This window comes from Micrasema longulum, unplaced genomic scaffold, assembly GCF_059751315.1.
Source record: "Micrasema longulum isolate JH-2025_06_02 unplaced genomic scaffold, ASM5975131v1 h1tg000802l, whole genome shotgun sequence".
NCBI lineage: Eukaryota > Metazoa > Arthropoda > Insecta > Trichoptera > Brachycentridae > Micrasema > Micrasema longulum.
In genome coordinates, this window is record NW_028277994.1 from 301,849 (window position 1) to 329,700 (window position 27,852).

Sequence of the window (27,852 nt, forward strand, 5' to 3'; positions counted from 1 at the left end):
AATTCGGTTAGAAGTTGTTTCGAATAACACTATACATCTGACATGATAATAGCTACTCTCTAGAAGAAAATGTGAAAATGTAGAAGGCCCTTAGGTCTAGTTATGTGGGTATTATTATAACCAAGTCTTTTATGTTATCCTTGTATACATATATGTATGAACTATTTTTGTGAACATGTTTTGTTATAATTTATAATTATGTAACTTGTTTTCACCTGATGTTATCGTGCTTTGCTAGCAGGCCTCAATAAAGTGGAAAATATATTTTATAGGTAAATGAATTTCATTATTTTCTAGTGTGCTATTAGATTAAGAAGTGTTGTCAATGAACAACTAACTCTTAATAACATAGCACCTGATCCCAGCTTGAAAACAGTTCTCTGCATATCACTAAAATAATTTCATTTTCTTTTAACCGTTAAATACCTTGTAAGTACATTATAGTATTTAAAGGATTTTACTCAGTGTAATTCAGTTTATGAGTTAGCCAAGAAAAATTAGTTGACATAATTTGTGGACCATTTTTCAAAACATAAGTATTAGTTCTTACTCATCCCTCCGAAAAAAAATGTTATTGTTTCATAGCAGTCATGGATAGGGGAAATAATACCTACCTATAATATAACAAATATGTTCTAAAGAGAATTACAAATTAAAAAGGGTAACATAGACAGTATCTAATAAATCTCACCATAATACTCATATATCAGTGGGACTCATAAATACTTATCTCATAAATATGTAAATATTAAGTTTAACCCTTCACTGCCCAATTTTTTAAATTCCAATTAAAAATATACATTTGTATATATGTTTTTTATATAGATACTGGGAAAAATAATTAATAAAAAAAAAAACAGTTTTATTGTCATATTTAAGGTATTTAAATATTTAGTGTAGTAGTATATTCAATGTTTCTCTTCTCTCCAATTTATAAATATGTATGTACGCATGTAAATCTTAATCAATAAATAAAGGTAGACAATACGCCACATCTAGCATAAAAGGTTTGAAAATACAAGAATATAAGGAAAACAAAAAAAAACGTTTTTTACGAACATGTTTTCATCTAATAATGAAAGTTGCGGAAATAATTATAATTTCAAATCTTTAAAAAATACGAAGCAATCACAATTCGTACAAACTAACTTTTTGTTTCAAATTTTATCGAACAATTTTACCCTGGTGGCGAATTTTAAAATAAATTATAAAGGCTAGCACGTATAAAATATATTACACTAGTCGCCGAGTGATCAAAATATTTAAAATTACTTTTATACTCTGATAATCGGTATGTAGCAGATCGTTTACATTGAGCAATGTAGGGTGAAAAATATTATGAGTTGTTAAAAAAATAATATGTATAGCTTAATGACAGTCCGCGCTTTGGAATCAGATCGGAACGCTAAATCCGCCATTATTTTTGTTTACATACCTACCTAATGTTTTATGCGTACTAACATTGTATGCAACTAAATCACATAAATTCCTCCAGTACTCATGTTCAAAGTGATGTTACAAGCGAACTACACACCTGCGCACGGGTCGGCACTGGATGTATTATGTATATTGTCTTCTCCCTCTAACGCATCATTTATCGCTATGAAACTATCTATCTCGCTCAAGCTACGGTTTCAGCAGATCTGGTATTTTTCAGACAAATTTACAAGACCAGAAGGTCGTCCGCTAGATCTCACTAGTCCTCTTGGGGCTAATATTGAAGAAAATATGGTATATATCATAATGTTGCAATGAATCCTCTGTTTTTTAGTATTACGTATTTTAACTATCAAATATATATTTACATGACAGTGTAAAAAAAGGTATAATTGATAGTTACTATGCACTTATAGTATATATTGAGAAACCGCTCTTAGTCTTGAGTCTTGAGTTATATTTTGTTTGTCGGAAATTCAGTGCACATAAAATGGTTTTTTTTGGTAAAAAAAAACATTTTTTTAGTTACAGCTATAAGATATTATTCAGAATACAAAATTGAGTCACTTTTCTTTGTTAACTGCATATAATTTGTTATTCACATTTTATTTAGCTAAGTAAATGTCTACGCATGTATTATTTTCTTAGTAACTAAGGGTTATAGGAAAAAATAAATAACAAGGCACACTATAAGTATAAAAACATGAATGTATTTTACTTACTTTTACAAGTTCTTAATACTGAAAATCAGCTTGAAACAATTATTGAATATATAAAAAAAAAAATATACAAAATTAAAACAAACAATTTTTTTGAGAAAACTTGGTTGCTGGCTGCATAATACTTCTATGTATATAATAGTATAAACATCTAAAACAATAATAGATTTTTAATGATTTCCAGGAATGGTTTCTGGTTGGTTTACAATTATAAGTAGGTTCATTCTGTTTTGTATTATGTTCTCAACATAATTTTAATGTAGGTATTGATAGTTTAATTTATTCTACAAAATGATAATTAAATGAAATTTATTAGTAATTAAATAATTTAATTTCATCTGTTTTACACTGTACATAAATTTCAATGGGTGAAACAAATATTAATTTTAGGTAAAGAAGTACCAAATCAATAATTTTTGTAGCGAAAAATATTTTTAGTAGTAATTATTGCTTTTATCAGTAAGACGGTAGGGATATATTAGTTTGACTGTACAAAATATTATGTAATATTATAATAAATATCAAATCTATTTACAATTAATTTGTTATGTACAATATTTGAGTACATTGGGACTATTTATTATATTATTCCCTTTATTAAATATTTCATAGAAATTTTACATCAAAGGTAAAATAAAAATATATCTCATCAAAATGTAATTGGCTGATTGACAATCAAAAATGCAAGATGCTAAAATAGTCACTGTAAATTCGATATGACAAATTGATACTTAACCATGTAATAAAGTAAATTATAAAATGAAAATAAATAAATGAAATAATATTCTTAACTTAATTACGATACTAAACCATTAATATATGTTTGAAAAAAACATTTATGAATAATTTACATGATTCAAAAGAGAGAAGTTATATTTTGTAATAATGGAGCACTTGCAAAATGAAAGCATTTGATTTATTCAGCAAACTCGTGTACTTCTACAATAGTTTTAGGATGTAAAGCACTCAACTGATTGTTCATAATGTAAGTCTTCTGAGTCACATTTTCAAATGTATACGAGAATCCTTTTCCTTTGTTCTTCCTTTTGGATTGTTTGAAATCTCGAGTTCCATCGATTAAATTTCTACTTCTAATAATATTCACTTTCGCAGCTAGAACATTGTCTGGTAAGTCGTTATTGGTTTGAGAATTTCTCTCCCGGTTTTGTTGATCGTGGATCCTTTCTTTTCTAAGTTTCGCTCTCTCATCTTTCTTCCTCAGTCGCTCTAATCTGCGTAGGTGTTTGTCTATCTGAACTGGGGACAAACCACTCTTGCCAGATTTGAGAGCATTGACATTGTGAATGTAAGCAGCTTCGGGATCGTCTTTATTTGAAATGTATCCTTTGAAAGGCTTTTTTTTCTTTTTTTTTCCTTCAGCATTTTTTTTGCCGTCCTGTCTATGAGCATAAGCGGCGGATCCTATTTGTTCTGTGTTTTGCACAGAATTGTTTATTGTCGACGCATTACCCTGTAAGAGAGGTTCTGGGGAAACTTCATTATCGTGTCTATTAGGTTTCTTTTTGATCTTCCGTAATTTAGTTTTTCGATTGACATTAGTAGAAGGATTTGGGTTAACATTGTTATTATGATTTTCGTAATCAGTAGTATCTGGGATGGATACTTCGTTAGGCATATTTCCAGTTCCATTAGGATTCCAACGTTCGCGTAGTTTATTTCTTTCAGATTTTTTTACTTTTCGCAGTCTTGTTTGGCAAATGTAGTACTTTCCCTCCACACAGCTTTTGGGAGCCCATCTATAAATAACAAAAATTTTTACTTAATTAAGAAACTACTTTTTAAAGGGGAAAATATACTGACATATTATCGATGAAAATATGAAACGATGTAAGGGGCAAAGTGTAAATTGTTCAAGACGGGGGAAGGAAATTAAACAATATTTATGGTCTTTGTGAATATATTAGATAATAGGTTCCATATTTAATAGAATAAATATTATAAAAATCTTTCCCGTTATATTCGGGGATAAGCCGTGTCCAGATGTACTAGAGTTACACTACCTACGCATACCGCCAAGCCTTTTCGCCAATCCTACACAGTTAATGCGTGTGTTCATTGCGTTGGTGAAATCTTAGGGCATAAGAGGCGTCATATAATCATATTTTTCATAATGCAATTGACTTAATTAATGATTGTTTTTTATTTTCATTTTTCATTTTATTCCTGCTCCAAATATACAGGTCACGTTATATATATAAATTATTGTGGAAAGATTAGGTATAGGTACCTATAGTGGAGTTCAGGAACCATGGCAACACAGTTCCACTTGAGATCCTCTTCTGGAAAGTGTCTCAGGCGAGAGAAAGATTGGTAGTTCATGGTCTTCATCTCCCCTCCCCACTTCCAAGCCTTAGCTTCCCAGTCGTATACACCACCAATCCATCTTTCTCGTTTTTCTAAAAACATAAATGAAATGAACATAAATATGGTTTAAAAGTAGAGCTTCTCCCGTTTTCCTTGTAAAATTGCAACAGTAATAAACGTTGAATTTGTATAAACAACCGGGCTAAAACAATTTCTTTCAAAAATACTTATTTACAAATAAGCATATAACATCGGCAAAGTTGCATTAAAATATCTAATTTGACATTATCGCCATGGACCCAGTGGTGCATAGGGCATTTCATCGCCACTCCAATTGCAGAGTATCTGGAACATGTTCATTATATGGAATCTTGGCTTACAGATACCAGTCCAGAAACAAAGAATTATTGCCGTGTAGAACCACCTAAAAAACCTCAGAGTAGTAATTCTCTAGAGAAGCCCTTATGCTCTATTGCATAGAACGACAGCGTTCCAAATTTTTAGTTTGGTTTTTAGGAACAACAAACATGTAATGGACGGTTTTGGTTTGCACTTGCAATTCTCAACGCAAGTACCTACGACCTGCTATAATCTGTAGCTAAGTTCGTGGTCAATAATCATAGAATTGTTTTTTTCCGAATGGGTGACTCTATTAGGTTATTACTCTAAGTTAAAAACCGATATTTTACATCTACCCTATTAACCACTACACTACGAGACGGACTTATCTCTAATCGATTTCCTTTTTAGGATGCCTGGGCCCCGATTACAATAGGAAGTTAACATTTATCTACAAAGTTAAATTAAGTTTTCTGTATAAAAAACAGAATATGAGTACATTTTTTTTCACAAATTGAATAATGATCTAAATAATGTATCTCTATGGCTAACAATTAATTAATAAACAAAACAAAATACATGAATATAGGAAACAAAAAAATATAAGGTACGCCGTCAATTATGGTAGAATTATCTATTTTATTAAAAATTTAAAAATTTAATTTTATTTTAAAAAAATTAATAAAGTTAGTGAAATTAAATATTTGGGTGTAAAAATAGATTTAAAACTTACATTTCATCAAAATACTAAGATGGTAACGAAAAAGATTGCAAAAAAACAATTTTAGGAAGAATTAGAAGATTTGTTGATAAGGATTCCAAAATTATTTATAACACAATTATTGAACCACACATTAACTACTGTAGCAGTATATTATTTTGATCAAACCAAGAAAATTAAAACAAACCAACCATATTACAAAACAAAGTTTTAAGAATCATTTTGATAAAAAACCGATACACAAGTGTAAATTTGATGTTAAAAGTATTGACATATAAACAAATAATATTTTTCAATACGATGATATTTTTGTATTAATTTTATAAAAAGCACAGAGTTTTGGATAAAGAAAATCAAAGCCAACATGAACATGATCACGATACCAGAGAAAAGGTAAAAATTGGACTCTCATTTAGGAAAAAGGCGAAGTCATAAAATTATATATTTCTATTTTATTATAAAGCAGTAAAAAAATATTATGAAATGAGTTGGCCTACACGTTGGCCAATGCGTTCCCCAATACGTATTGACCAGCGTGTCATGGACAAATAGACCGAATTCATTCCGAATATCGGAATTATGTATGCTACCACCAATGAGTTGAAAAAAGTGAACACCCAAATGAATATCCCTTCTCCCCAACAATGATTGGTAGCCCAGCATTCCTAGTAAGAATTATGTCGGGAAAAGCCACGGGTAAAATCCATACCCCGAGATACAGAAAACGCAGAAATTTTTTCTGTACCCTCTCTTCATTAAGAAATATGTGGTTTCATTTGGCGAACAAATGATGGAACTAAATTCCAAGCGACTTCTTACTAAGGAATTATATAATGTTTTCAGAACCTGAATATTTTTAAAATCTTGGCATTCCTAAGAACAAATCCAAGCATTTTAAGGGAGTTACTACATAATGATATTATATACTACATAATGATGATAACTTAGCGTCAAACAGCACCCCGAGGTCCCTGGACGTCGACGCTCGTTCAAGCTTTACTCCATCCATGATATAACGGAAATAAATTGTTTTGGACGCTCTTGTCTTGACAAAACATTTAGAGACATTGAAGAACGGTTTGTTTCGTTTGCTCCATTGTATAATATTTTGAATGTCATACTGAAGTTTCAAACAGTCCAAAGGAGTTTGTATTTCAGAGAAAATGTAGTATTTTTTATACATTAGACATAAGACCGGCATTCTACACAAATAATAATTTAGGAAATTATATAAAAAATACTAAAGATATAACAAATAAATTAGATAAATCAGGGGTGTATAAGTTAACTTGCAATGATTGCAGATCCTTTTATATAGGAAAAACATCGCGTTCATTAATATAAGAATCAAGGAGCATTTGAGATGTCTCAATAACAATAATTTTTCTGAATTTGCTGACCATATTATAACAAATAATCATTCTTTTAATTTTGAAAATGGAATTGAAATATTACATTTAAATAATAAAAACAAACTAATTAATCTTTTTGAAATTTTAGAAATAAAAAAAGCGGTAAAACAGAACTTAGACATAATTAATAATCAATTAAACTTAAGTAATAGTCCCATTTTTAATATTTTTCCTATAAAATCGAACTCTACACTAAACGCAATTACCCCCTTTCCTTCCCTTCCCCCACCTTAAACACAATTACCCCCTCCCTCATCCTTATCGACACCCACTAATTTGTTCACTGTTTCTTTTATGTATGTTTGGTTATAAAAATACCCTAGTTGGTAAAAATAAAGTGAGTGTATCAAAAAACCAAGTACAAGTTTTATTTCTCCAAATTTAATTTAAAATGATACACAAAGTTATTGCAGAAAATATTAAAAATAATAAAAAATTTGAAATTTGAAATATTTTATTTCACTGCTAATGTCATTTCTAAATATTGTAAACAACATTGGTCCTAAATAAGACCCCTGGGGCACTCCCGAGGAGGTGTGAAAAGCTGCAGATTGATAGAGTCCATATGACACATACTGCTTTCGATCTATATGATAGCTTGAGAAAAATCTCAAATGAATGTCACTGAAGCCAATCTTATGAAGTTTCTGAAGCAAAAGCTGGTGATCTACTTTATCAAACGCCTTTGAAAAGTCGTTGTACGAGCAGTCTACCTGAGCACCTTTGTCAAGTGATTTTGTGACAAAATTCGTAAATACCATCAAATTTGTGATGGTTGAGCGCCCTGACCGAAATCCATGCTGTTCATTTATTCTTGTTGTACCTAGAAGATAGTTGGTATAGGCATAGGTATATGAATAATAATTTTAAAATCAGTTTGTCTGTAGTGGTTATTGAGTTTCTTTGGTAAAATATAAAATACGAAAAAAACTTTTCCGAAAGGCATGAAAAACAAAAAAAGAAGTCACGCCTGGTTCGTGGTTAACAAATGCGCTTACCGCTAACTGCTAAACCACAACGCTTCGGAGGATGGCAAAAAAGACGATGATAGGGTTTCCAAAAAAAGAGTAAGTTAAACATTCCGGTACAATCAGGCGTATTGGGTAGGTTGCTGTGTTCGGGCGGATAAAGAATACAGTTCTGTGTGTCCGCCTCGTGGTGTAGTGGTTGGCGCGTTCGCCTACCATGCTCGAGGTCCTGGACTCGATTCCGTTCCACTCTGATTAAATTCGGGGTTTCCGACTAAACGCGCATCGCATCTAGCTACGAACTAGGTAGTTATATTTTATTTATTATTATTATATTTTTTAAACGTATTGAAATATGATAAATCTACCCAAAACACATGACAATTATATTGTTCTCACCAAGCCATTATATGGCTAGTGGGTGAAGATCTTTTACAAAAAAAATAATAATAAACTTTGAATTTTGTTTTTATTCTTTATTTGTTTATTTTTCCGAATCACAATGTGTTACAACTTTATCAAAATATTACTAACAAAAAATACGTATTAGATAAATACAGTTTTAAATTGCTGTCATCAAGTGCAGTTTAGAAAAAATCCCCACAAATACGAGTACTTCTGAGCGTGAGCCTTTTTTTTCAAAATATTGTGCTAAATTATACCACACGTATAATATTATTTACTCGTAATAATTCGCTACCCGCTTATAGAAACGCACCTTCGCTTTATTCCATAGAACAAAAGCGTTGCAAATTATTCGTTTGGTTTTTGGTTTAACAGCAAACGTGTGACGGGCGGTTTGTCGCTGCGCGACTGAGGAAGTTCAGTGGAGCTACCTTTAATGACATTTATTCTCATCCTTTTCCCCATGACTGAGGATGGCGGCTGCACTTGATCATTCTTTTTTTGGTCTGCCTCCAAGTTTTTTTTTTTTTTTTGTTAATAGACTATTAAACTAAGCATTAAAACAAATCAATTAAGTATATATCGTATTATCAGCGCTATGATATTTTATAGTGATGTATTTCTGAAATTATTCCGCATGTGACGTCAGAGGTTCTCTTCCATGTATTCTCTGTCAGTTCTGCCGATTGGTCCGTTTATGGGAAGTAAAACGGATATCTTCCCCAGCTCTCTTATTATTGGTTGATTCATATGAACTAGTGACGTCGTTTAAAGTAGTTCGTTTTTATGAAAATATTTTTCTTTTTTTTCGTACATTTTCAAGAAACTATGCAGTACAATTGAATGCTCTAATTTTTACCGTGCGCAAGAAATCATTTTTTGTATCCAATTTCCCGTAGGGCTTAAGTTCGTACCTATAGCCCGTTGTTTTCCTGTAAACTGCAGCTAACTTCGTGATTGATAATCCTAAAATTGTTTTTGTCCGTATGGTCGGCTCTATAAGCTGGTCGTGAATTTTTACTCTGAATGTATATATGATTATTTATACAAACTTAAATAGAAACGAATTAATAAAGGGATACATCATTGTAGATGATAAACAAAAAAGAAAAACAGTTTTAGAGTACAATCTGATATACATACAATAAAACTCCTCGGTGCGAAGTAAACTCGAGAGTGGCTCGATGATTTGGGGGCCGCATGAACTGAAATACTCTCTATGATAAAGACAGTGTAAAAGGAGTTTCTGAGATATCTCCCCACGAGAGAGTGCGGGTATTATCCTTGGCTCTACCCGACCGAGTTTATCCAGGGTATACAGCAGTTTAGAGACTAGAAGGAATATGTGACTATACATTTTTATCGATTGTTGCGTGTATGGTCGATAATCCTGAGATTATGATGAGCATTGGTTTGTATGTTCCATGTCCCTGATCATTACCTAAGACAGCAACGTCTTCAGAGCAGGATTCTCCTATTACTTTGACAAGAGTCTCTTTCATCCTTTTATGTACATTATATTTTTATAGTATTTACGCCAAAAAAATAAGTTTGTAAGGAATACGTTATTTTTTGAATAAATAAATTGATTTTGAAAAAAAAAGAAATTGAAAGACGTCATCATTATTTTTTTTAATGTACAAAAAGAAAACAAGATGAAACTGTGTTGTTATACAAATGTATACGTACTTATAGTTATGACTCAAAATTAAACAGTAAGAAAAGAAAAACAGGAAAATCAAAAAAAGAAGAACTTACACTCATGACTCAAAAATTATACAGAAGAAAAAGAAAAATAGGATGAGAGTATGTACAAATAACTACACTGTTTGTCTAATACTAAATACAGCCTTATAAAAGGAGCGAGAAAAAAAAGTCACGAACATTTAATAATAAAAACAATAAAATAGAAATGCTAAAATTATAACGATTTTTTTCATTCATATATAAACTTTTGACAAATAGGCACTTTCTAATTTTGAGCGTTTGGCAACAAATTGAACATAACTGGAACCACATATTTTTGTGTTTTTTTTCGCTTAATCTTCATTTGATGTAAATCGCGTATTATAACAATGTTTTTGAATTTGTTGCTTTTTTGTTCCTAATGATAGAGAACCACAGAATTCCTCAAACCGTATTATTTTTTACGTATCTAACACAAGCCCGAAAACCTACGTTAATGTATGTTATGTAATTATGAATGCGCACCTTTCCGTATTTTATACGAAATAAAGCGATAAAAAGTCGAGATGTTGCTAAGTACGAGTATTATGTTTGAAGAAATACTAATCAGGTAAATACGTTAGAAGATTGTTTTACCATCTTCGTACACCTACGGCGATGAACGCCATTCGCCTTTGTTTCACCCGAGTGCCTAGTTGACTGGTTAATGATTTCCTGTACCTATTGTAAATTTATGAGTTTTATGAGTTGTCATTTGAAGGCCAATGTCAATAAAATGTTTTATTGCTAATTGCTTAGGCCGCATCTTCAGACCAAATTCGGCCATTTTAAATTTGTTTAACGTCGAAAAACATAATTTCTATGTGTATTATACACCGGAACCTAATTTTTTTCACGGTTTCGAAATAACAACGTAGGTGCAAAATAAATTCATTTAACAATGAGTAATAGTAATAAATTATATAATTCGTTATTGGGCTACCCCATATCGCTCTTTTACTCACTAGGCGTATAATTATAACATATTCATGATAGTGAATAATCTTTGTTACGATTTGTTGTATTTTGTAGTCATCTTGTATTTTAAAATAAAATTATGGTAAGTATAATATATAGTAACAGCAACTTGCGATTCCGAGATAAAGTTACTTTTAGATCGTGTTGGGAGAGAAAATCACCAGACTTGCACTCGGTCTGAGTATCAACTAAAGTAAGACCAAACTAATGGTGATCGATAGAGCCTATGAACTTCCGTCTTCAAACATATCAAACCATCTTGGAAAAGTACAGGACTTTGTCTATTTGGACTCAAACATCAGTGACACCGGTGGTTGTGAAAAAGAAATTAAAAGGCGGATCGCAATAGACAGTATTGGGTAGACTGGTCAAGATATGGATGGATCGAAACATTAAAAATACGAAGGTTCATCTTGTTTGAACTCTGATTTTCTCTGTATTCCTATACGGAGTAGAACATTAGTAAATATGTACCGAGAAAGTCAAAAGATTGATGCCTTCGAAATGTGGCGCAGGAGAATAATGCTCCGGATTCCATGGACGGCGGCGGCGATGCGTTCTAATGTGTTCATACTGAATGAACTAAAGATTGAGGATTGACTATCAAATATATGTTACAAGCGAATCCTGCAGCATTTTAGACACGTTGCCAGGAGAGACCCAGACAGCATTGAAAAGCTCGTCGTGGTGGGTGGAGTGAACGGAAGAAGATCCAGAGAGCGCTCACCTACCCGATGCCGATGGAGTGACTTAATAAAATCTACGCTGGGGTCTTCGGTGACTGATGCTCCTCGCTTTGCCCAGAACGGGACGACCTGGAGGTGGACCACAAAAATAATGATCGAGTGCAGCGGCCATCCTGTCACGAGGGCAAGAACGAGAAGATGATGTCAATAATTTCACTATTTTGATCCACCACTTGTTATATTTTTAGTATTTATACATTTTTACACGGTACTGCGTGGAACGTATCCACCGTGTAAAAAAAAGCTCCGGTGAATGTACTATAAACTTATTACATTTGCTTCGTGTTGTAACAGTCAACGCGTTTGCCCACCGTGCAAGACGACGCGGGTTCGATTCTCGACATGGTAGTCATGAAATACTTATTTGAAAAGGCGTTTTTACACCAGAATATTTCATAGTCCCCGAACTGGCATCTGGAAGCCTAAGACTGATCATCTTACCTTCATGTAACAGAAATGATCAAGATACGATGTGATTGGTGTACCACTGCAGTGTCTTAAGCACCATTAGGTGCGGAAAACGAATGATGATGATAAATAAAAGATAACATCGTTATTGTTTAATTTAACTCTCTCGCATGTTATTTTTAAATATTTTTATATACTCGTACATATTTTAATTTTGTTCATTAAGATGTCTACAAAAAGTATTATATTTTCTTCCGGTGCTTTATCATCTCGGTCCTGCGCTACTCCGAGGCCAGGACAACTGCTTGTTGGATGTACTCGCCATAGTGATTCTTGGGAAAAGATGACCAGAATGGTTTCCCGTTGCCTTCTCTGGTGGATTTTTCTGTCGGGGCTACCTTCCCTTAGCTGGTTGGTTCTGGTTTGAAGGCGCCAGAAACTCGCCTTTCATCCTCTCGTTATCTGCTGTGATCACACCGTTATTAGTGTGATCCCATTGTTCAGGGTTCGCGACGTGGACGCTAACTTATATTATATGTTCGTGAAAAACTTTCATTGGACTCATACATTATATTATAATAAAATACGAATTATTTGTAAATTTTCGATTGTTTTTCCAAATAAAAAATATAAATCATTACAGTATTTAAACACTATTTAGAGCAAAATTATTTTATGTCTATCCAATTTTTTGTAGACAAGAACTGGATGCAACTCCCTTGGAAGTTATTAATGGTAATGTATTGATAAAACCAGCTGGTCCAAATAGAAGAATGAAAATTGAAAAATATTTTCAGGCATTGCCTATGTAGGTGAAATTCGGTCAGAGTGTCACCCGCATCAACAAAGATTTCAGTTCTTTAACTTTACAAACATCAACACCTGGAAGGGTTGAAGGAATATCAATGTTCAAACATAGGCAGAATGGTATTATATAACTATTTATGGAAACTATATTAAAAACTGTCACTGTCAAAAAGATACAAGTAATATTTTTTTATGTGCTACACTTTGAGATAGGTACTTGACTTTATGTTTTTAAGTTCATCCGAGTGGCCAATGTTTTCCAGAGACTCTTTGCCTAACTTTGTTGAGCGAAATTTAGACACATATAGATATTTTGAGTTGCGTGTATTATGGTTGTGAATATCACGATTAAATTAATATTACAAATTTGATTCAAGTTGATCGGTTGATATTTAATAAACATGTCGATGTTTTAAATGGGTACATATTTTTATACGCAAGTGCTCTACTCTAGAACGTAACGATTTCGTTATCAGAAAGAAATACAAAAGTAATTCAACAAAGCCAAGGTAGGTACTAGGTACGGCCATTAAAATGTACAATAACGATATAACATCTACTCTTACGCACAATGGTGTTATGTGGATACTGTTATTTTACGATATTCAGTTGTTGGGAAATACTAGTAAACAGCCATTGTACAGATTAAGGGATGTTGATATGAAAATGTCTCGCATTAAAAATAAATAAGCTTTGGTAAGAAATTAGTTAAATGTCTATGATCAATTATATAATAGCGAATGCCAAATCAGAATTAACGATGCTATCACAGATTGGTTTGGGGTCACCACCGGAGTTCGTCAAGGTTGCGTCCTTGCACCATTCCTTTTCATAATTATTATGGACTTCATCCTAAGGAAGTTAATTCCACTAGATCGAGGAATGTCCATCACCTCCTCCAAAAAACTCTGCGACCTAGAGTATGCCGATGATGCGGTTATAATTGACGATTCAGTTAGGGGTCTTAAAGTCACCGTAGATAGGCTAAATAGGTACTGCGCATGTATGGGTTTAAAAATAAATATGGCAAAAACTCATATACTGCGAAACATTTTGTGCCTTGATGCTTGAAATTCCTCGACTCTGCCTAACTAAGTCATCGAAAGGGTCGAGAGTTTCAAATACCCGGGAGTATATGTTACGTTAAAAGGCTTTAGGATGGATGTAAAAGATAAGGAATTATAAGAATTAGGATAAGATAGGAAGAGTGATGGATTCTGTTGAGGATATTATCCATAAAAAATTAAAGAAGACAATACTTATTCAATAAAACTTATTTAATTAGAGTAGTTCCAATAATTTATTTTTAAAATTAAAAAGTTTAGAACCGAATATATCAAGATTATAATCGAATGTTTTTTTAATTGGTGCTATTACATATGGCAAATGCCAGCTCTTCATTTGTTACTTTTTTATTTTTGCCTTGCTTGCCTGCGACCCTTGTCTTGCCCCTAGCAAGGCTACGCGACTAGTAATACGACCTCTTAAAATAGTACAAAGATTAATTATCTAAGTAATTTTAAAGCAACCCTCAACATTCAATGAGGAAAATCTATATATTATTAATATTTAAAGCATTGACTTTGTGATCAAATATTTTACTAAATGTTATTAAATATGGACACCACCTGACGAAGAGACGGGTACGTCTCGAAACCGGTAGACATAGAAAAGTCGGTAAGTGGTTATATACAAATATTTAATAAAATTTTGTAAAATCCAAATAAATTATTTAAATTTCATACAGTAGATACTTTTTACAAAACATTTATTTAAAAATTTACAAGAAGAAAAAAGTAAACGAATTTGAGATGAATAAGTCACTCAGATACCAAAATAATATAAAAATTCCTAAAATCCACACAAGTCATGGCCAAAATAGTTTTGTTTAGGAAGGAATAAAAAATTACAATAATCTCTCCAATAAACTAAAAACGATTGAAACTAATTTATCAGTACATATATTCAAAGTAAATTCGAAGATTTTTTTTAACCCTAGTACCCAAAACAGCATTATGCTTTGATTAATATAACTGTATTATTATTTTCCTTATTTTGTAAAAATAATTCTCATGTATATTCGAAATTACATAACTTCAGATCACTATATAACAGTGTAAGTCACTCTCCAAGCACAAGAGCCAGTCTCTTTTTTGGAAAGTTATTTATTTATTTAAACACTTTATATACATATACAGTTTACATACATGTGCATAAGGGCGGGCATATTGCCTAAAGGCAATTTCTTAAAAGTTACCGTTATAAAATTAACTAAATATATAAAAGTAGATGGTAATAGAAAAAAAACGACATTTATGTAACTTAATTAATAAAAAAATTTAAAAACAATATTGAAAAGTGTAGGAAAACATAAACTTATATTTACGATAACAGATCGTCTTTTGAAAGCTTTGTAATATTGTTGAATTAAAGTAGATCATTTTTAATCACGTCATTATACTGAAACTGAATATATTATCATGTGTAAAGTCTTTTAAGATCAAAACTTATGAGAGTGTTTTAGGTAAGCGTTTAAGTTTAAGTTTCTTACCAACTTCGGGTTTATTGAGATAATTTCTCAGGTTCCTGTCTTCCCACCTGTGCGGGGATGTTAGGTTACTCTCTCGGTCCTGTAAATATAACAATAAAAAATAATTAATAAATAAATCAAGTCAAACTTTGAATTTGGCATATTGCAAATCAAAGCTCAAATCTTAAAAGCTATTAAGAAATGCGAAAAACAACCCAAAGCGATAAGAATGAAGGTTAAAAAAAATTAGACAGAACGTAATTAATCAATGGTTAAATTTAAAAAAAATTACATTAGTATTAAAAAAGTTTTTTATTTGACTTAATTGATTTGATTTCTCAAATTCCGATGTGAAATAAACAATAACATAATGATGTAATAACTTTTATTTACATATAAGTTATGAATTTAAACATCCTTAATCCCATTAGAGGGTGAAAGCGCTAATTGGTCTAAATAATAAGTGGAAGAGCACCAAGTATTTTTAAATTAATAACTTATATGTAAAAATAAGTTATAACATCGTTACAATGGAATTCCATCAAGAATTGTCAAGAATTGTAAGGTATTGAGGAATATCCAAGTCGATACGGATTTTCTTTACTGTAATTACATTTATCAAAATATCAAGCCTTCATAACATATCAACTTATTTAGAAACACCAATTTGTTTTCGCATCTCCAAAATAATTGAATTAAATGAATGATTTAAATTAATTAATTCATTGAAATGAAATCTGTTTTATTCAAATACGTACTCGCATTTCGCATTATCTCTAATTATTTGGGCCGCCTTTAACCGCAATTAAATAATTTATAATAAATTAATAAAATAAAAATCGAAAACCGTTGGATTTGGCAAAATTATCACCATGCACCTATTGTTGGTAGCGTATTTACATGAACTATACAGGAGTCGGTACTCGAGTGTTACCAATTAAAAATTCTGCAATTTTGTCAATTTTGGTTTTTTTAATTTAAAAACTTCAGTATTTCTTAAAAACATAAAAAAAAACTAAAAAAATGTTCGATGTAGCAACCTTTATTGCGGATAAAAGCACCGAGTCTGTTCAAGAAGGCTTCACACACTGCACGAATGTGGGCTGATGGTATTTTGTCCCACTCTCGGCGACGAGCAATCTTTCAGGCGTCGACCGTCTCAATTTTTTTAGCTAATACTTTGGCCTCTAGAATGGACCATATGGAAAAGTCCATTAGGTTTAAGTCCGGGGAATATGGAGGCCACTGTTGTGATGAAATAAAGCTGGGAACTTTTTCTTGTTGGGTTTCACGGGTTTTATGGGATGGTACCGAGTCTTGTTGAAACGTCCAATGATTTCTACCGTATTTTTTACGAGCCCAAGGTAACAACGCATCATTTGAAATCTTTTCACGGTTGATTTGCTGATTTACCTTTACGCCCTGTTCAATGAAAACGAGTGGTGAGCGTCCTGTGGCAGTTACCGCGGCCCAAACCATCACTGATGCAGGCCCTTGTTTTTGCAGAGCAATTATCTGGTCTAAATGGTCAGTTAATTTGCAATGTGACCATACACGATAGTTTTGTTTGTTTACATATTGCTGAACCGTAAAATATTTTTCATCAGAAAAGATCAAATTTTCTATCTCGCCACCAACGTGCAAGTGTTTTAACACCTTTGCTCTTGCTAGGCGAACTGCCTTTTGTGCAGGCGTTAAATCTAGCACTTTTTGTGTTTTGTATTGTTTAAATCGTAGTTAATTTTTTAATATGCGTCCCATGCTACGAGCAGACATATTGAGATTTTTCGCCAGTTGAACTGCGCTTTGTCGTGGATTACGTTGAATTCTGGCCTTCACCTTTTAAACTATTTCTGTGGATGTTACTGTTTTTGGATGTCCACCTCCATGGCGTTTTATGCTATCAGTATTATTGTAACGTGAAATGGACCGATACACAAACATTTTGTTCACATGTAAATGTCGTAGCTCATTAATAATAGCTGGTTGCGATTTTCCACCCAAATACAGAGCAATAACTGTATAGTTTGAATTCCATTACGATATTTTTTTTTAAATTGTGACGTAAAACGATATGCTTTGGTAGAATTATTAACAATGTAACAGAATTACACGTGTCAAAACATGAGCACACTGTCATAAGCCGTTTGGTTGCTATAGAAGCGTGAAGTTGGTAACACTTCGAGCTCCTACCCCTGTAGATCTAATTATTTATAGTCCTTAAAATATAGCTTGATTAGAATGACATTTGTCAGAAAAAGTGACGACATAACTTTGTAGTAACGTCAAAGGAGTTATTTATATTGACACACGAAAAATCATTAATATCTGACATGTTAATTAATTTTTTAATTCAATGCTTGACACAAAAATCAACATTAATGTATAAAATCAGCTTTTAAACGAAAAAAAAAGGAAAATAAACCTAATTGTAAACGACGTTCTTACAAGGTTACATCATTTTGCAAAAACGTTAGAGATGGGACAAATCGCTCAATGTAAATTGAACGAATAAAAAAATAATTCATTTGATGTTGTCCATGAAAAAAGTATAAATGTCTTATTTTTTGGTAAATAATTGTGTTAAACATACTTAATAGGCTTATTTTTGCGTTTTTTATATCAATTTTCGGAAACAGAGTTTCATGTTTGCACGAAATAACTGATAAAATCGATTTAATCAGTGATCAGTAATTTCCCATTACGAATGAAATTAGTTTGACAGCTGTCATTCTAATCAAGCTATATTCTAAGGACTATAGTAACAATTTATAGTGAACGACGGAAACAAGACTACATTTAAATAAGTCAAAGGCCTCTTTAAAACGCCCAATATCAGGCGTTTTTATTGTTAACCCCTACGAGCTAAATAAAATTAGTGTTAAAAAATACACAATTAAAAGGTATAAATTTCATGAGTAAATTTGTTTATTTTTAGCGCTTTTTGGGTCGTTGTTGTGTTATACACATATTTTTTATGCAAGAGTTCTTCAATGTGCGCAATGGGAGCTTTAACTCATTAACTATTAAGGAATTATAAAAATTATAAATATGAAAGATCTTAGAACTACTAAATATAGTCAACAAATTACAAAATCGGTATAGTTTCTATTTTTTTATGTTAGACAATGGTAATACAATAACTAATTAATTTAATGGACAACAATTCAATATCTCTAATTGTGTTAATTTTCCCGACACATCCCGATCGCAGGTTTCGGTTGAAACGAAGTCTCGGGCAATTTTTGTCTGAAACTGAAAATTCAGTCGTCCATTAACAAATTGCATATGGAAAATAAAATATTTATTACACTTCAGGTGTCATTCTAGGATAACATTCAGGATGTTGAATATTTGAGTGAACAAAACCTTTCAAATCATCGTTTCTTATAAATCTTTTGTAGGCAGTGGAATGTAGAAGATAAATGGACAACCCACGATTGAACGAATAAAAAATATTAAAACGGTCTCATGGAAATGATTTATTTATTTCGCCGAGACAAGTTGGAACGCGTCGCCCGTCGCCCGTCGCTTGTCGCAGGCGAAGGCAGTCATAAAAAATGCAATTTGGCATTTTAACGTACTGGGCATTGTGCCTTGTGCATTGTGCCTTGTGCTTGTGGTTTATTAAATTAGTGATGCTACTACCCGGTTATTTGAATAACATAATTCTATCATAATCTACGATTACTTTTCTAATTTTCGTTAATGAACTTTCGATTGCGTATACCGGTTAAATATGAAGGTTTGACTATGTTCGCAATCATAATACATAATTGGTTACCCGTGCGGATTTTTGTTAATCTCTATAAAATGGCATCTTCCTCTTTGTGCTCCAGTATGGTCATTTCATTCGGTATTTTATATAAAGCCTGCCGTAAGTATATTGGTAAAACGTCTCTGAGCTTTTTCCAGTATGTCAATGTGTACTTTGTGAAATTAGCATTCCATACTTGGAAGGCTGTTAAAGGGTTATTTAATTATATTCTTTATTGTAATAGTTTAGATAATCAAAAAGTATTAAAAAAAACAATCGAAATTCAAATGAGGGACAAAAGTATCGAATATTATTCTAGGAAATCCCGAAAAAAGCTAAAATCTTTAGAAAAAATCCCCGGAAATAAATCGAATTCTTAAAAAACTCATGAATCAAAAATTAAATTAACAAAAAATCCAGAAATTTTTTTTTTCAATTATAATACTTTTTGCCATGGCTGATAATTATAGTTGACAGATCAATGGGTTATTTCAATAACAGGTTTTTATTTGCAACAATCGGTTATGTCCATCACGAAAGTTCTCATATTAGCCTTTTTATTGGTATGTATACGAGAACGCGTCTCTCCGAAGGTTAAACTCTGGAAAAAAGGCACAAAAACAAAATCTACGAACTGGTGGATTTCATTTAAAGGGCCAGTTGTGCCAAAAATAAATACTTTTTTGGATCCAACTTTATGTGGTGCAGTTGACCCCTGTTAATTGATCGGGTTAGGTTAGTAAAGAAAACATTCTTTCTATTACCAAATAATGAAACCTTCCTAACCAGTTTTGTCAAAAATAATTAAACTAAAGAGTGCCTTACCGATCCTAAAAATATTGTATTAAACTAGCCGGCAACTGTTACACGCTAGGCTCAGTTGATTGATTAGGATCTCGGGCGCGGTGAAATTTCCCCCCTTTCAGCCTCACAATTAATATTTTTCTGTGCGGAGCAATCTAAATGCAATATATAGTGCAGGCAATTGGTAAAATAAACCAAAGTAGGGAAGAAAATGCCGAACACTCCTCTAGTGGAACGGAAGGCCTGTTGACTGCTGCCAACAGGCCGGCTTCTCCTGAAGAGTTTTAAGTGGTTTCCTCTCCACATGAGCAAATGCTAAGAAGTTCCCGATTGGTCCACATAAGTATATCCCTCCTGATCCTAACAGTTTAGATAAATTTAAAGAAATTTAATTGCAGAAAAATCCACCTTTTTATATATAAACCTTGTATATTATAAGCAAGGTAAATAATAAAGCAACTCCCATATAAAAAAAAACAAAAAAATCTAAATGCAATAAAGAATAATCTGTCACTTAGAATAATGTTACCAAAACCAAACAAAATGTACAGATATAATACACTAAATTTACCGGCGGCCTCCATGGTGTAGTGTTTAAGAAGATTGGCTCGCGCACCGAAGATTCCGGGTTCGATTCCCGGCGAGTACACAAAAATTAAATGTGATTTTTCTCAAACCTGGGTGTACTGTGCTGTAAATCACCACTGTAATTGGGCCTTAAGAGCTGTTGTGGTGCAAAAAAAATCTAAAAAGTTCGATTAGTAAGCGATTATCAATCGGCATCATTTTCATACGCGAAACTGTACACCATGAGGCCGACTAATCTCCACTTGATTTTTATAGAAAATTTTTCTTCCGAGTAGAAACTAAATAAATAAAACCAAAGAAGAAAATAATTAATAAGTATCCACCCACCCTAATGTTACCGGACCGAGCGGATTGACGCGATACGTGCGAAATAGGCCCGTGCATGACAGACGGAATCAATCATTTTTAGAATAATAATATATAAAATATTCTCAAAGGGTCCCGGGTTCGATTCTCGGTGGGATCAAAATAAATGTGAATTTTCTCAAACCTGGGTTGTTAAAAATGAATTACTATTTATTTTTTTAACTTAAAAGTAATTTTACGCAATAAAAATAAGTGAAAATAAAAACAAAATTATATGCTAACGACTACAACTAGGAAAATAATATTCCTAATCCCTTCACATAAAACTAATACGTAGTTACTGAGTTGAACCAACACTAACATAATGGGTTTATGATGTTTATTTATTTTATTAATTTATTTCACTGTTTTTGCAATGTACACCGGTTCTTTGTTTCAGGTCCCCACTAGCTAGGACTTTTGAAAGTTTAGGCAGAATCTTTTTTGTTACATGTGTTTTTCATTGGATGATAATTAATATTTAAAAAACACAAAAATACAAAAAAAGTAAACACCAATTCATTTTAATTTAAATTACAAAGTATACTAGTACATCTATACATAATTTAATAAAAATAAATTTATAGTTCTAAATTTTGTAATACAAAAAGTTTTCTTTTGACATTCCTAAAGGAGTCAAGCAGGGATGTGTAATGTCACCATAGTTGTTCAACATATACATCGATAATTCGATAACCGTATGAAACAATTGAGAGATTTAAGAATGGGAGCAAATATAAGTAATATAACCTTAGAGTAATAACACGCTACTGGCTAATAGAGTCGCCCATACGAGCAAAAACTATTATATGATTATAAACCACGAAGTTAGCTACAGTTTACAGCAATACAACGGGCCGTATGTACTCAGGTCGAGAATTGCAAACGTAAACCGGAACCGTCCGTTACACGTTTGCTGTTGAACTAAAAACCAAACCAAACATTTGTAACGCTTTTGTTCTATGCAATAGAGCTAAAGAGCTTCTCTAGATTATTATAGTCTGAGGATATAACTGTTAATTTCTTTTGTAAGCTATTGATGCCATGCTTCTTGCTAGCAGCAAAGAAGACCTGCAATTCTTGGTAACAAAAGTCTACGATGTATGCAGGAAAAGCGATTTGCTAATTAATGTTGACAAATCGAAAGCAATGGTTTTTGTAAGGGATGAAAGTGTAATTGAATGTGAGATCAGTGTGAACAGAGATATTCTGAATCAAGTAGAAGAATTTGTGTATCTGGGAAGTATGTTTACGAAAGATGGAAAGACTGAGAAAGATATTGAAAGGAGGGTGAGTGCCGGGAATATGGTGAACGGTGCACTGAAATTTACCTCGGCAAATAAATGTTTGTCGCAGGAGGCAAAATTAGCAGTTCACAATGGAGTTTTAATGCCAACCTAAACGTATGAAAGCGAAGTACGGAATTGGAAAAGTAATTATGAAAGTTGGATGAATGCTGTCGAAATGCGATCTCTAAAGCGAATGTGTGGTAAAACGATGTATGATAGGTGCACAAATGTCAAGATCCGTGCACTGTGTAGGGCTGAGACAAGCATTATCGACGAATTAAAGAAAGGGGCGCTGCGTTGGTTTGGACATGTAGAGCGAATGGGCAGCGAAAGAACGGCTAAAAGGATCTAGTATGCGAATGTTGATGGATGCAGAAAACGAGGAAGATCTAGAAAGGTATGGCACGATCAAATCCAACAAGTAATTAAAAATGGACATGTCAAGAGTAGGAATAATCGGCGTGCATGAGAATATGTATAAATGTAGAGAAAGCGAGGCCTAAATGCTAAGACACAGTGATATGGCGTTCTATCCTCTTTGCCTACCCTTACGGGAAACGGCATGATGCTTTGTTTGTGTTTGTTCGTTCTCAATTTTGTAATGGAACAGTTCTCTTGTTTTTTACTACCAAGATCAAAACATTTGTTAAAACTATTTATCAATTTGATGTATAATGTATGTAGTGTGTTCCGAGCATTTAAGTATCCAGACATTACATGTTAAATTACCATACAAAATGTATGTTAAGTACCTTTGTTCATGTTATTATGTCAAACATAAAAATAATTTCTGTGATATCATCAATCGATTCGGACGGGTGAGTCGAATTGAGATTTAGCTAAATATAGTTCAATAGACGACGCATTCAAATCCATTGACTCGGAATTGTTGTCCGAGATTTATTTTGTTATTTGCGAGCGTGACTTGACTTGTAAAATAACGTTTATTGGACGAAAGTACACAATGCAGGGCTTACAAATTAGCAACATACCGGGTTTCGGCTTAGTTTCGACATTTCGAAAAAAAACTTTAGACTATTTTTGTAAAAATATATTGACAAATAAAAGCTCAGAATTCAAATACATATATACATGAGATCATGATTACATAGAAAGGTGTTTTTTCCATTGAAATATTTCAGTCACAAGTGTAAAAAAAAGAATAATATTAATGAATAAAAAATACATTGCGTTTCCATGTTTGTTTTTTACAACCAAGAAAGTCTAAAAAATATATATACCGAACACATTCACGTCATTGAATATTAATTAAATCATGTTGATTTAAACTTTAAGACTTTAAACAATCAACAAACGTTGATTTCCTACTCTTGTACCTAAATGCTAAATTAATGATTTGGAGATACTAAAATGAACTTTTAAGGTAATACATTAAGTACTTAACACAATTAATCTTTCTTGTATACAGAGATTGAACCGAAATATGAATAAAAATATACAATATTACAATATTTGAGTTTCTCCAAACATTCGTAGACAAAAGACTGGATTTCACCCCTTCGGGAGTCATTAAGATTAACAAATTACAACAGGGATGGAGAATACCCTAAATAAGGTAATATGGAAGTCTAGGCATTTACAGAGCTTATGACCTGTCATGGGCTGGTTTAAGTGGCCACTTTACACACAAATATTGTAATGAAACCAACTGGTCCAAGAAGTTAAAAAAATGTTTTCAGGCGTTGCTTAATATGTGAAATAATTTAGTCAGATGAATCTCTTCACAATAATAAAGGTTTCAGCTCTTTAACTTTACTTAAATTAACAAATGGAAGAATTAAGAAAAATGGATGTTCAAACATGGGCATAATGGTGAATGTTGCACAGTGTGTAAAGTGGCCACTTAAACCAGTCAATGACAGGTCATAAGCCCTGTAAATGCCTAGACTTCCATATTCCCTTATTTAGGGTATTCTCCATCCCTGCTGTAATTTGTTAATATACAATATTGATCAACAGATTATTTTTTAGAAGTGCAAAATCAACTATCAATAGTATTGCAAAAGTAAATGTTTCTGAGATACTTCAGTGAATATTGTTCTAGATGTGAGGTATCAATCAACGAGTTTAATATATTTTTTTAAATATAAAGAACTGTATTACGAAAAAAAGCAGCTCTGCTCAAAACAAAAATTCTGAAATAGTTTTAATCCGGTTAAGAAATTATTTTTATAGAGCAGTTTTGAAGACAACAAAAATGCGTGTTAATTTACTTATGTGGCTCTAGAATAAACTTATTTACAGAACTTATCTTCGTTGTAAGAATTATGCTTAGACCATAAATCTATATAAACACCAATCGAGAGTGATGAAATCTCAAGGTTATTATTATCAAAGTTCCCGAGAGCAATGAAATACTGGGTTTTGTCGAGAAATGTTATGGTTCCGTTGTGTAGCGTCGCGGACTTCGGAAATATTGATTTTTATTTTCTAGTTTTTTACTAAGAAATTGCACAAAAATCCTAATATTTTTTGCATGCATCTTTTTAAAACCTTACCCACTCTTTTAGAAATTTAAGATTGTTTTTCCGAATAAGAAATTATGTGCGCACATTTGGCAAAATGGGCTTGAATAAAATTAACAATCGACCCTTAAAACGTTTTACATGCGTTATTTTACGTTATCTGCTGTTGAATACAGTTTGTGTTGTATTACAGTAGAGCTGAGGCATTCGGTATTTTAAAATTAAATAGATTTCCAACAGGAACGTAGTGAGAATACAACCCCATACTCTGTATTTATGTATACTTCATATCATAACAAATAATATTTGACAAAGTATGAAACAGTAATTTCACTTTTTTTTTTATAGCCACACATTTTTGTCATTTATTTTACGATACTATTTAGCTGCATTTGGTAGAAAAAAGACAAAATTTGTTTACATATCAAACAATTTATTTGTAAATTATTAAAACACATTACTTATTTATATTCTTAACTCTCCGCAATATAAATTAAAGGCAAAAGATGCCGGACGATGAGAATATTCTTCTCCATAATATTTATTAATTACGCAATGCAAAATGTATTTAGCGCAGCGGCATTCTAATCTCACATCAAAAGATTGACTAAACAAATAATTAATTTTCAATTAATTTAACATAGATGTTTACAAATATAAAAGCACTTTACTTGTTTCTATTCGTTTACACGGAATAGATAGAAACAATAAACATGTTTAATACACGAATCGTTCACAGAGGCGTGGCAATAATTTTATATTTTAAAATCTAGCAAACAAACCGTTATTTTGCAGGCGTGTTTTAATTAAGTTTTACTAAATTGCCGTCACATATTTTAATTAACATAAATTATTTTATGTTTGTATAATAATAAAGCACGCCTTAATAGGTTTCTGCTCAAACGCCCCGATTCTGAGCTTTTTATTTTTAAAATAACAAAAGAACAGCGGTAGTATTAAAAAATTCCGAGAACAGACTGTTTTGTGAAACTGGATTGAGAGAATGGCCATATTTAGTCATAAAACCGTTACTGTATCCGTGACTTCTAGAAACATGAAACGTCTAGGCATCTTAGCTGTTAGCAGGAGCTTCCAATACGACATTTATAAGTATAAATATCCTAGTCCACGATTCGAATACCTTTGAAGTGCGTCGTATTCAATTTTATTAGGTATTGTATTCTGAAGATATTACGAATTACGACAGTGATGAAACCGGTCACATTATTTCATTTTTTTTTATTTAAGCATAACTCGTCATTTATTTATGTTTATTAACTTCAATTGCAATCAATTGATTCAGGATTCAGTTGGTGCAAGATGTACATAAAGGTAAATATAGTAATCCGAAGAGAATATACTTCAGGGTTACAAATGATGTCATCCGAAGAGACTGTTTATCAGGGTTACAAATTATGTCATTCCAAGATACTGAATTTCGGGGTTACAAATGATGTCATCCTCAGAGAATGCATTTTAGGGATCCAAATAATGTCATCTGAAGAGAATGCGTTTCGGGGTTACAAATTACGTCATCCTAAGATAATGCATTTCAAGATTACAAATAACCTCATTCTATGATTATGCCTTTTGGGGTTACAAATAATGTCGACTGAAGAGAATGCATTTCGGGGTTACAAATTATGTCATCCTCAGAGAATGCATTTCAGGGATCCAAATAATGTCATCTGAAGATAATGCCTTTTGGGGTTACAAATAATGTCGTCTGAAGAGAATGCGTTTCAGGGTTACAAATGATGGCATCTGAAGATAATGCCTTTCGGGGTTACAAATGATGTCAATCGAAGATAATGCATTTCGGGGTTACAAATGATGGCATCTGAAGATAATGCCTTTCGGGGTTACAAATGATGTCAATCGAAGATAATGCATTTCGGGGTTACAAATGATGTCTTCCTAAGATAATGCATTTCAGGATTACAAATAACCTCAACCTATGATTATGCCTTTCGAGGTTACAAATAATGTCGACTGAAGAGAATGCATTTCAGGGTTACAAATAATGTCATCTGAAGAGAATACCTTACGGATTAACAAATTATTGATTTCGAAGATAATGCATTTCGAAGTTACAAATTAATAAAGTCACCCGAAGAGAATGCATTCAAAGCCACTAAGAATGATTGGCCATGTGGAACGAATGAATAATAAAAGAATGGTAAAACAATATTATAAGAATGGTCACATGGGACAAGAAAGTAATGGTAAAATAAATAAAAAAATTGATTGGCCTGCCCAATTCACTACATTGATTTGTTAAAATCTTTTTTCATTTTAATATTCGCCCGTTGTGGCGCATAATATGACACTGCATGGATTGCAAAATATCCATAATAATTTATTATAATGTAGGTACAATGTATAAAATTAAGAATAGTTCAGAAACCGCATACGCGCATCAAACAGAAGGCGAGTGAACTACTCTTAGATTTACGTTTTGACCCATTAGTTTCTTTGTAGACGTCGCTCAGTACGCAACTCCCGATTTGAATTCAACTATGCCGTGCTGTGTCGCTAGAATCTTAAAGAAACAGGTTGAGATCACATTTCATGTGTAATTAGCAAATGTATGTGTAAGTAGCAAATGAATTACTTAAAAGTTAAATTATTTTTCCATCTGTTAGATTGTCGAAAAAAACAAAATGAACATTTCGTTAGTGTTGCCAGGGTAGTAAAGTTTTTTACCCTACTTGGCTCATCTAATGAGAGAACCAATAAAAATTGGACCTCGGATTAAACAATGCCGTGGTGGAAATTTGACCGACATTATCTTTAAAACATCAAATATTATTTAACAAAATATAAAAATATCCGTTTTATATAAAATAAAATTTGTTTTATATTTTAAGTTCTTAGTTCGTAAATTCAATTACTCTTATTAAACGACCCTTTTCTTTTCTACTCTGTTGTGTCAATCAATGTTTCTGCGTGCCCAATAAAATTTTAGAGAAATTAACAGATTGTTTTTTTTTTTTACCTTTAATTGTGTTATGATTATATTTTTTCCTATCGTGCAACATTACGCGGTGACTTCGAAGATGC

The 27,852-nt window shown here is 32.3% G+C and overlaps 1 protein-coding gene across 2 annotated transcripts in view; it reads right to left on the reverse strand.

The window, feature by feature from the left end:
* Positions 1–2,125: 2,125 nt before the first annotated feature.
* The window catches only part of LOC148278970 (uncharacterized), a 79,316-nt gene continuing 53,589 nt past the window's right edge, over positions 2,126–27,852 (reverse strand). Inside the window, exons 4-6 of one of the 2 annotated variants that reach the window (XM_088230663.1) lie at positions 15,542–15,620; positions 4,405–4,573; positions 2,126–3,913 (exon numbers count right to left, since the gene is read on the reverse strand). In XM_088230663.1, coding sequence (XP_088086789.1) covers positions 3,073–3,913; positions 4,405–4,573; positions 15,542–15,620 — 1,089 coding nt within the window. In that variant the 3' untranslated portion in view covers positions 2,126–3,072. Of the gene's footprint in view, positions 3,914–4,404; positions 5,347–15,541; positions 15,621–27,852 lie in introns of both variants that reach the window. The other variant, XM_088230664.1, reaches the window with a different exon arrangement.